The 10,186-nt window shown below is 65.8% G+C and overlaps 5 protein-coding genes across 5 annotated transcripts in view; 3 read left to right on the top strand and 2 right to left on the bottom strand.

The window, feature by feature from the left end:
* Nucleotides 1-9: 9 nt before the first annotated feature.
* MNEG_9484 (hypothetical protein) lies at nt 10-555 on the top strand (the record flags this gene model as incomplete). Its single annotated transcript, XM_014042048.1, has 1 exon — nt 10-555. A coding segment is annotated over one exon (546 nt), but the record flags the coding sequence as incomplete, so codon positions are not given.
* Nucleotides 556-1,137: 582 nt separating this feature from the next.
* Nucleotides 1,138-3,932, top strand: MNEG_9483 (pyridoxine kinase; the record flags this gene model as incomplete). The annotated part of the gene is made up of 9 exons (XM_014042047.1): nt 1,138-1,239; nt 1,477-1,551; nt 1,889-1,934; nt 2,079-2,162; nt 2,446-2,512; nt 2,703-2,841; nt 3,039-3,242; nt 3,493-3,544; nt 3,616-3,932. The coding sequence occupies 9 exons, from the start codon at nt 1,138-1,140 to the stop codon at nt 3,930-3,932; spliced, it is 1,086 nt and encodes a 361-aa protein (XP_013897501.1).
* Nucleotides 3,933-4,259: 327 nt separating this feature from the next.
* On the bottom strand, nt 4,260-5,670 carry MNEG_9482 (Photosystem I reaction center subunit XI; the record flags this gene model as incomplete). Its single annotated transcript, XM_014042046.1, has 4 exons — nt 4,260-4,280; nt 4,452-4,715; nt 5,091-5,279; nt 5,575-5,670. The coding sequence occupies 4 exons, from the start codon at nt 5,668-5,670 to the stop codon at nt 4,260-4,262; spliced, it is 570 nt and encodes a 189-aa protein (XP_013897500.1).
* Nucleotides 5,671-7,246: 1,576 nt separating this feature from the next.
* On the top strand, nt 7,247-8,827 carry MNEG_9481 (hypothetical protein; the record flags this gene model as incomplete). The annotated part of the gene is made up of 5 exons (XM_014042045.1): nt 7,247-7,357; nt 7,831-7,893; nt 8,269-8,370; nt 8,575-8,625; nt 8,792-8,827. 5 exons carry the CDS (start codon nt 7,247-7,249, stop codon nt 8,825-8,827), a joined length of 363 nt encoding a protein of 120 aa, XP_013897499.1.
* An 832-nt stretch (nt 8,828-9,659) lies between these two features.
* The window catches only part of MNEG_9480 (GTPase-activating protein gyp1), a gene marked incomplete at both ends in the record, with an annotated part of 1,937 nt that continues 1,410 nt past the window's right edge, over nt 9,660-10,186 (bottom strand). Inside the window, one exon of the mRNA XM_014042044.1 lies at nt 9,660-9,851. Coding sequence (XP_013897498.1) covers nt 9,660-9,851 — 192 coding nt within the window. The remainder of the gene's footprint in view (nt 9,852-10,186) is intronic.

Genomic DNA, 10,186 nt, shown 5'->3' with positions numbered 1-10,186 from the left:
GCTGTGGAGGGCGCGACAGTGGCCCAGAACGGGCTGGCCGGCGTGCTTCACACGACTGTGCCGGCGGCCGCGGCAGCCGGAGGGGCGGCAGCGGCCGCAGCGCAGCCCTCTACGCCGTCATACCGCAACGCCGCGGCGGGCCCCGCTGCAGCTCGCGCCGGCGCGGCCGGCGGCGGCGCCGGCGGCCTCGGGGCCCTGGGCAGTGGCAAGGTCACTGCTGCGGCCGCGGCAGCAGGCGGCGCGGGCGTGATTGTCGGCGCCGCGCCCGCGGCGCCCGCGGCCCGCGGCGGTGCGGACCACTTTAGCGCCTTCCCCGCGCAGCCGGCGGGCGCGGGCGCGCAGGCCGCCGCCGCCCCCGCGCAGCGCGCCTTGGGGTATGGCGCGCTGCCCTCAAAGGGCGCCGCCGCGGCCGCGGCGGTGCCCTCAGGGGGCCCTCGGGCGGCCGGGGGCGGGGGCGCGGGCGGCCAGCAGCAGCCCAGCCAGGCGTCGCAGATGGACGACGGTGGGGCGGAGTTCCTCCACATGAGCATGATCGACTCGCTGCTGCAGGAGTGAGGCGGCGGGGCCTGCCCTGGCCGGGTGCGGCTGCATGTTTGAATCCGTCCATCCGCCGCTGTGGTGCGCGGCTGTGTATCCACCACCAGCACGGCGTGGTGTCAAGGTCGCTTCAAAGGGCTCACGTGTAACCAGGTCCCTTGGCTCCTCTCGCACCTGCTTGTGCTGGCCGGAAAGCAGCTGAGCGGCGCTGCACCATCGATCGTGTGCCACCAGTGGCAGACAGCTGACCAGCTGACCTGACAATGTGTCAAGGTGGCCGGCTTGAGAAAACCGGTACTTTGTATATTAGGCAATCTCATATGTATATGTCCTCAACGGGCGCCGAATGAGACCGTTTGGCCTTACGCTGCAACACGCGCGCAGAGCAGCACGGTTCACTTTGCTCGGCAACTCAATAACCAGAACCTACATCCGGTCTATGGCTACCAGTGCGGCTGCGGCGGCAGGCACGGCGGCGGTGCCGGCCCTCTCGCAACGAGTGCTGAGCATTCAGGCAAGCCCATCAACCCAGCGCCGCTTGGGGTCGCCGCGCGCCTGCGCCCCAGGGTCGCTGCCGGCGACTGAACCGGTCCGATCGCTATGCCGCAGTCCCACGTGGTCTCAGGATACGTGGGCAACAAGAGTGCTACACTACCGCTGCAGCTGCTGGGGTTTGATGTCGACCCCATCATGTCGGTGCAGGTGCGCACGCGGCGCGCCTGTGGCCGAGGGCCGCGGTCCCTCCCCGCAGGCACACACGCTGGCGGCTGGCGCGGCGCCCCCCGCCCCGCCAAGCTCCCTGTCTCTGGGTCTTGGCTCTGGCCAGCTGCGCTCTTGGCTGGCCCAGAAGGAAAGTGCCGCCGACTCCCTCGCCGCTCAAACGCCTCCCTCGAACGCCTCGCGCCGCCGGCCGGCCGGCCTGCCCCCGCCGCCCCGCAGTTCTCCAACCACACGGGCTACCCAACAATCCGCGGCAAGGCCTTTGATGGCGACCACCTCAGAGAGCTGCTAGAGGTCTGACTCACGCGCATTTTCCGGGAGGCATGTGTGCTTTTGTTTGTGTGTGTGTGTGGGGGGGCACGCGGGCGCCCTTGTGCGCCGGGCCCGCCTCTCATCCATTGCCGCGGTTGGCAGTTGCGCCGCCGCGGAGCCGGGGTCGCTTACATGGGCTCTTCAGGACCGTGGTTCCAGCCCTGAGCGGCGCAGATGGGCGCAGGCGGGCCCTGCATGCCGCCGGGTCCGCTGGCACCAGGCAGCTCAGCTGCAGCGTTGCAGCCCGCAGCGCCCAGCAATGACAAGCTCCGCCGCTCGCCTTTCAGCACCCCTGCGCCGCGCCGCCCACCCCCTGCAGGGGCTGGAGTCGAACGGCCTCATCCGCCACACCCACTTGCTCACTGGTGCGCCCTCCCTTGCGCCAGCTTCCCGCCATCCCCCACGCTGCGATGCTTCCACGCGTTTTTGCACCCGAGAGCCACTCAAACCTCCCGGCCGCGGCCTACAGGCGCTGCACCTGTGTTGCTCCGCACCCGCCCTCCTCGCAGGCTACATCGGCACCCTCAGCACCCTAGAGGCCATCGCCGCCGTCGCGCGCACCCTGCGCGCCGCCAACCCCGACCTCACCTACGGTGCGCGGAGGGGGGGGGGAGGGCTCGCAACACTGGACGCCGCCATGCTGTGACCTGAGCTGCGACTGTTGTGATTTGCTGGACTGCCAACACGCCTGATGTGCCAGTTGCCTGAGAACGCATTCATGCGTGCACGCACGCGCGCGCGCGCACACACACACACACATGCACGCATGCACGCACGCAGGCACACACACACACACACACACATGCACGCGCACACACACACCCCTACACATAGATTCACACTTGAGCTTATGCGTGCGCGCGCACGTCCCCGCAGTGTGTGACCCCGTGCTGGGTGACGAGGGCAAGTGCTACGTCAGCGAGGAGCTGGTGGGAGCCTACAGGTGGCCCACCCCAGCGCCCCGGTTCCGCCGATCGCCGCTTGCACCCTGCGCCGGCCCCGCGCCACGTGCACACGTCATTACGCGGTCTCCCTTGCGGCAACGCCGACATGTTCGTTTTCTGTCATCCCTTGGCAAGCACGGATGTGAAGATGCATGCATGCATGCACGTGCATACGCATCCACTCCGCAGATCGACCATCCTGCCGCTGGCGTCGGTGCTGACGCCCAACCAATTTGAGGCGGAGCTGCTGACCGGGCGGGCCATCACCGACGAGGCCTCAGCGCTGGCCGTCTGCGACGCGCTGCACGCCATGGGCCCGCACACTGTGGTGCGCTCGCGGGCGGGGGCGGGGGCGGTTGCGTGGCCGCCGGCATGTGCTGGGCCAGTGGGAGATGCAATCATGCGGAGGCGCGTTGAGTCTTTGACGAGCAGCTGAATCGCATAGGTGGCCCTCTCCAAAGACTCCCAACTATGAATTAAACTCCCCCTGAGTGAGCCGCGCCCTCCCGTTTGCGTCCGCCTCAGATCATAACCAGCATGGAAGCGAGCAGCAGCAGCAGCGCCAGCAGCGCCCCGGCCGCCGCCGCGGGTGACAGCAGCGGCGCGACAGGAGGGGAGCAGGACGACCCCTGGACCAGGGGCGGCGCGGCGCTGCTGCCGGGGCGGCACATCACGCTCGTCGCGTCGACGCAACGGGAGCAGCTCCCCGGGCGGCCCTCGGCGTTCCGCGTGCGCATCCCGAAGCTGGACGCCTACTTCACAGGCACAGGCGCGCGCCTGGCTAATCGATACAAAGAAATGGACATCCAATGAACAAGTTATATGTGTTTGATTCTTTTAGCAACTCCTTCCCTCTATGTCTGTTCAATGTTTGTCCAACGCAACACAATGGGCGCAGCCAGCCGGAGGGCGGCGGCGCGCACACGCCCCCACGCCCCAAAGTGCTTGGAGCGCCTGATGCCCCTGCACCCTCCCATAGAGCTGCCGCCCTGCTTTCTATATTCCCCCCACATCATCAGCTGGGATCCTCGGTGGACCCCTCACTCTCCCGAAATATGCTCGCGCGCATTGCAACTGCATGCGCCTCTTGCCCCCCCTGCAGGCGACTTGCTGGCGGCGCTGCTGCTGGCGTGGGCCCACCGCCACCCTGCTGACCTGGCAACCGCCGTGGAGACGGCCCTTGCGGGGCTGCAGGGCGTCCTGCGCGTGACGTCAGCAGCGGTCGCGGCCGAGGAGCGCGCCGCGGCGGCGGCGCTGGCAGCCAGCGCAGACGCTGACGGGCCTCCGGGGCAGGGGCTGCTGTCGAGCCGGGAGCGGTCCGCGGCGGTGTTTCGGGCCAAGGAGCTGCGGCTGGTGCAGGCGCAGGCGGAGGTGGTGACGCCGCGGGTTGAGCTGCGGGCTGAGCCGCTGCTGCGGTGATGCTGGCTCCGTACATGCGCGCTCTGGCGGCTGGCTGCAGTGCTGTACCAACCCTGTGACCCGTATTTTTCGTGCCATCACTGTTGACAGCCACGTGGGCATTGACTTGCTCTGCTGAATCGGCTATTTAGTGAACTGGCTGCTTGTGCTCTTTTGGTGCTGCTCGTCTGCTCACATGTGCATCGGCAAGCGGTCCGGGCTGTTTCCGTGCTCTTTGTGGGGCAGCCCAGTAAACCAATTTAGATGCTCTCGGTTACACGCAAGCAGCGACACGAGCAGGCTTCAACAACCTCCTTCCCAAAAAGACGATCAACAGGGGCGAGGCGATCAGCTGTAGTAGGGCAGGATCTGCGGGGTGGGGAGTTTGGACGACGGCAGGCCGGGGCGTGAGTCAACTATGAGTCAACGCTGTTTCAGAGAGAGAGGGTGTACCCGACGTTATGCCCGCCATGATCGCACTCCCCCCAGGCATGGCCGCTCGGCCCCGCGCACCCCTTTCTCATCGTCGACCCTAGTCACCTGGGTCAGGATGTAGGCCCACGCGACGCCCGACAGGCCGCCAACCAGCCAGCCCGCGGTGAAGCCGCTCCACCCCTCCGCGGTCTGCAGGGAGTCCCTCTGCACGGCGCGGCCCGACAGGGTCTTCACGCCCAGCGGGGGCTGGCTCTGGAACTGGGCGCCGCCGTAGAGGGCGAGGCACAGCGCCAGGATGCCGACCAGGCCGGCGGCGGACAGGCTGCCGGCGATCTCGGCGACGCCCTCGACGGCGCGGAGCGGGCCCAGCTGCGGGGCGTACGGGAGTTGTTTTGGGAGGGAGGGGTGTGAGGCGGCACGCACATGTATGTGAGAGAGGTGGGGGGGAAATGGGGGATGCCACGCGGCAAGACAGAGTGCACGGCTGAGGTAGCAAGAAGCCACGTCTGTGCACTGCGCATCGCGGCATTTGCCGGCTTTTTGAATTTGAAAAGAGATCACAAGCCCGCTGTGCCAAAACTTGGCCACAGTTCGCTGAGCGCCGCACTCGTAGCAGCTGCGGCGGCCCCACAGCAGCTGCGCTGCCACTCCCCAGCAGCCACCCGCGCCTAAGACGTAGCGACTATGTTTATCGGGCGCCCAGCTGAGCCGACCCTGGCGCCGCCGCTGCGCATGCGCGCACACCTTGATGAAGGGGCCGGGCAGGAAGAAGCCGTGGGCCAGGCCGATCTCAACGCCGCGCAGCAGCGGCGAGACGCCGGTGCGGTAGGCGGGCAGGCTGGACAGGTACGACACCACCAGGGGCGACGAGGTCACGGGGGTCTCCAGCATGCTGACGAAGGGGTCGCCGTTGAGGGGCTGGATCACCTGGGCCTGCAATAGGCGAGCGGGCGGCGCACGCGGGCGGCAGCGGCCATGGTGGGCAAAGGGGGGCACCCACTGCCGCTGAACCCCGCACGCAGATGGGCGGCGCAACAGCCTCTGCTGGCCGGGGCTGCCCTCCGCCCGCTGACGTCATGTCCGTGGCGATCATTTACTGACAATGCGCGCCGAGATCTGGTGATGGGACGGTCGGAACCCGAGTTGCTTGTTCGTGGGTCCGTGATCTGCTGCCCCGACCGCACTGTCTCAGCACACGGCTCTCTGATAATGATTTGATTCTGCACACCTTGTTCTCGGCGCGGCACACCAGGACCCTGCGCGAGGGCAGGGGCGCCCGGAGGCCGGTGCAACCCAGGCGGGAGGAGGCACGGAGAGCAGCCATTGCGAAGGATTCTCAGAGACGTATGCTTCTGGGAACACCGAGCCGTGACAGAGTGTGCGCACAAGAGGAGCAGAGGCACTCGTGGCAGCTGCGCGGGTGCTGGGCAATGGGATGGGGATACAGGATACAGGGCAGGGGGCTGCAGCAGATGGCGACACTGGTTGCAGCCATTTCCACGGTTTGTCCTTTGGGGCAGGAATTTATGGTCACATGCGCACCTACGGCATTGAGCGCTGATGCAAGGAGCAGGGTAATGGTGGAACAGGACGTGATGTGGCAGCGAGACAAGGCTGGCACACTGTTTTGAACTGGCCGCAACAACACTGGCCCGAAGAAACCTTACGATCGTGTCGAGATACTCCAAAGTGTTACCTGCATACGATGTTGCTCTCTCTTGGAGTCGCCAGCTGCGCCGCTGCGCTGTTTTTCTTGCACACAGAGAGGAGCTGTTGCTCCTTAGTGTGCACACGAGAACCTCTGCATGTCTACGCTTCAGCAAGGACACACAGTGACGACAAGGCGGTAAACCATGCGTATTCAAGTCCAATCAACTTGGTGTGGAAGGGTGGGAATGCGGGTGGTGCACCCGCAGGAACCAGCACTGTGCATGATGGCGTTGCCACCCAGGCACGAGGCCTGAGATAATGTATCTTTGTCTAGCTCGCAGTCCGCGGCGTTCGCATGAGTAAAGGCATTGCACACGTGGTGGTTGCAGACAGGCCTGCGCCCACATGGCCGCAACACCTGAATGGCAGACCAGCTCGCATACATTCCCCTATCACGTGCAACTGAAACCTTTGTGATTATTGGTGCATTTGATAATAAAGGGGGCACATTGAGGGCGGCCAAGTGGAGACTTGAGAGTCGAAACCACTAGGAACGAGCAAGTGTCCCTTGTCTCTGTGTGCGCACTTGTGGAAGCAATACAACGGCGACGGGTAGCTTCTTGAAACACGCATCACGCTGTAAATTAGAGGGCGCGACCCCAGGCGGCCTCCCCAGCAGCAGCCATGCTGAACATGCAGAGCCTGGTGCGCCGCTGTAGCCCATTGGCAACCTGACGCATTATATGCGCGTACTGTATTTGACGGCGAGGGTTGCGGGCTGCCCAGACCGAATGGCCACGCACTGCTCCCTCACGCAGGCCCAGCGGCGGGCTTTTGGGACTGCGGCTCGGCCTATGCCGGCTGTCAGGCCCGTGCAGGTGAGAGCAGGATTGACTGGGCCCGCTTGAAAGCCATTGTGGCCGATCGAGGCGGGTGATGGGGGAGTGGCTGTGTGGAGACCGCGGCGATATCAGCGCTGTCGATACGTTGCACGGCAATGCTGATGCCCAATGTGCGCACGACGAGGCTGGCAGCCTCGCTGCAAGGAGGGGTGACGAGTGGCAGCGGCGGCGCAAGCAGCGTGGGGGCGGTGCACAATGTGGAGGCGCACAGCCCGCGGCGCGTGCCCAGCTCTGTCAAAGTCGCAACAGTCACCAGTCTCAAGCAGCCTCTGTCGTACTTGGGCGCGTGTCGCCGCGTTCTGCTCGCAGGTCGCCCGGACGGCCTCTCGGACCCCCCTGCGCGTGCAAATGCTGCGTGTGAACAACGTGGAGATCCCCAACTCCAAGCGCATTGAGATTTCGCTGCAGTACATCTATGGCATTGGCTCCACCACCGCCCAGGGCATCCTGCGCGACACGGTGAGGCGCCGGGCCTTGCGTCCGGCCCGGCTCCAGCGCAGTGCGCAGGCATCGACGGTGTGCGGCGGCAACGGCAGCCTGCAGCCGTGGACGAGGCGGGCAGTGCTGGCTGCAACCAGCCTTCAGAGCAGCCGCGCACCCTGACCAGCCCTGGCGTGCAGCGTGACGTTGTACAAACGGCTTTGTTTGTAGACGTGGCGAGGCCAGCAGCGGCTGCCGGCAGCTGACCACCAGCTGCTGCCGCCGTCGCAGCAGCGGCAGAGACCCAGCAGTGCCCATCCCAGCCGGCCAGCAGGAGCCGGCAGACGTGCCGAGAGCTGTGGCACGGCATCCTGAACAGCTGTAGCTTCCACCACAGGCCCTGCCAGGCCAAAGAGTCGTCCCCTCTCGGCCTGTAGGAATGCTGCAACCCTGTCTGTTTCGGATCCCCAGTCACCCACTCCCCCTCCCCCACGGCGCTGTTTGCACCCCAGGGCGTGGAGAACAAGAAGACGTACGAGCTGAACGAGGAGGACATCAACAAGCTGCGCGAGGAGGTGGGGCCCGCTGTTTCGCGCATGCCTGTGGGGTCGTGAGGGCGTGCTTGTGCCTGTGTGCGCGCCCCTGTGCGCGCGTGTGTGTTTTGTGCTTTTGTGTGTGTGTGTGTGTGTGTGTTGTTGGACCGGAAGCCTTGTACAAGACATGCAAGTCTTCTGTGTCCGCCTCAAGTGGCGGACGCGTGATTGGTGCGGCAATGTTTGGGAAGTGGGCCCCATCATATTGCACACCCTGGCGGTCCATGCGTCCATTCCTTGCCCCCTTTGAATACACGCACAGGCAGTGCGCGCGCGCGCGCGCACACACACACACACATATGCACGCACGCACTTACACTTGTACACACATACCACACCCATATACACACACCACAGGTGGCCAAGTACACCACGGAGTCTGACCTGCGCCGCATCGTGTCCCAGAACATCAAGCGGCTGAAAGACATCGGCTGCTACCGCGGGCGCAGGCACATTGCGGTGCGTGCGGGCGCAGGCAGGGCAGGCAGGGCCGGCAGGCAGCTCCTGAGCAGCGGCGCTCGCCGCGGCTCCCCGGCCCATATCCTAGGACACACGTTTGCCGCTGAGGATGGCAACGCTGCAGCAGGGTGCCTAGCGTTGGTCGCGTCTCGCCGCCTACATTCACTTGTGCACACCCGCTCCTCACGGCGTTCTCCATCCCAGGGCCTCCCGGTGCGCGGCCAGAACACTAAGAACAACGCCCGCACGCGCAAGGTGAGTGGGTCGGGGGCGGGCAACATGCTGGGGACCGGTCCCATGTGGCAGCCACGGCTGTCTTGCGGTCTTTGAGCTGGGCAGGTTTTGCACCCTCTTCTGCCCCTTCTCAGCACCCTCGGGAACTGACGATTGGCCTGTGTGGCACTCTTCCTCTATCGCGCAGGGGAAGCCGAAGACGGTGGCTGGCAAGAAGAAGTAAACATCGGGCGCTTGTGGCCGCTGGGAGTCATGCCCGATTTGGGGGCTGGCTTGCAGCGGCTGCGGCAGCGGCAGCGGCGGCATGTTGGGGGTCGTTGGGCGCGCTTGGCGGCTGCGTGGGCGGCGTCCCGCTTTCCCCAATTTGCAGTTGTAACCAGTTCGTAACCAACATGGTCGCGAGGAAATGGTCGCGTGGGAGCTGCGCTGTGCGGATCTGCTCGTGTGGGCTCCAGCCACGTTTGCAGCCGCGTGGCGCCCATCCTGCAGCAGCCTCGTGCGGCCCTGGAGCCTAGCGCTGGGCTCACGTCTTCTTTCTTGGTCTCCAATCAAAACATTGCAAACGTTTGGCAGTCAAGGGTGTGTCTGACGCTCATGCCGAGCACAGCGCCAGGTGTGCATCGAGGCTGCTGCATCGGGTATGTTGACCGGTGGTGCAGCCCTGCACTCCGTGATGCCACCGGTTGTTGCGGACTGCAGCAGCGCCCGGTCATCAACACTTTCAACACGCGGCACTTATTGCTGAGAGGACAGGACTATCCAATTGGCACTACCATGCTGATGATGCATGTCTCGCCGTATTGCGATCGGGCCCCTTGGATGTGACAGCCACCACAACTCAGCAAAAGGAGAGCTTACAGCATCTGCGCTCTGGACGCCTGCAATTTTGCAGCGGGTGCCCAGTGTGAGCTAGGGTGGGGCCTGCCGACTCCAGGCACGCCCGACCCGTGCGCGCCAGCTCGGGCCGGCGGGGGCGGGCCCAGCGCGGGCAGTGCAAGGCCTGCCACGGCAGCAGCACGTGTTTGGCATGCGGACCTTGCGCTCCGCGCACGGGCTCAACCCTGCAGGTGGCTCTGCGCGTGCTGCCAGACGTTGCGCAGCACAAAGGCGGACGACAGGATGGACTCCATCTCTGCCTCCCCCCAGTCCTGGGTGGGCAGCTTCTGCAGGAACAGCATCAGCTCCTGGAACTCCATGGTGAGCAGGGGCCGCTCCCAGCGCGCCAGGAACGCAGCGCACACGTACACCTGCGCGGGTCAAGCAGGGGTGCGGGTGACGGGCGGGGAGGGGCAGGGCGGCGCGCGGGTGTCGGCAGGCGCGAGCCGCGTCCCAAGGGGAGGGGGAATGTTGGGTGGGGGCGTGGACGCGGCGGGCGGGGAGGGTGCAGGGATGAGGTGAGGGGCAGCAGCTCTGCGCGGCGGGGGCGCCTGCACCGCGCCGGCCGGCCGCGGCACACCCAGCAACAGACGGCTGCATCGCCGTGCGCCGCACCCCTACCCAGCCACCAACCCTCGATCCTCGTCCAAACCCGATCGCTGGCAGGCACAATGCCCATCCTCTCCCCCACACCCCCGCTCCCACC

This window comes from Monoraphidium neglectum (assembly GCF_000611645.1).
Source record: "Monoraphidium neglectum strain SAG 48.87 unplaced genomic scaffold scaffold01952, whole genome shotgun sequence".
Taxonomy (NCBI): domain Eukaryota; kingdom Viridiplantae; phylum Chlorophyta; class Chlorophyceae; order Sphaeropleales; family Selenastraceae; genus Monoraphidium; species Monoraphidium neglectum.
The sequence above is the reverse complement of the archived record's forward strand: the minus strand, read 5'-3'. Positions and strand labels throughout refer to the sequence as shown.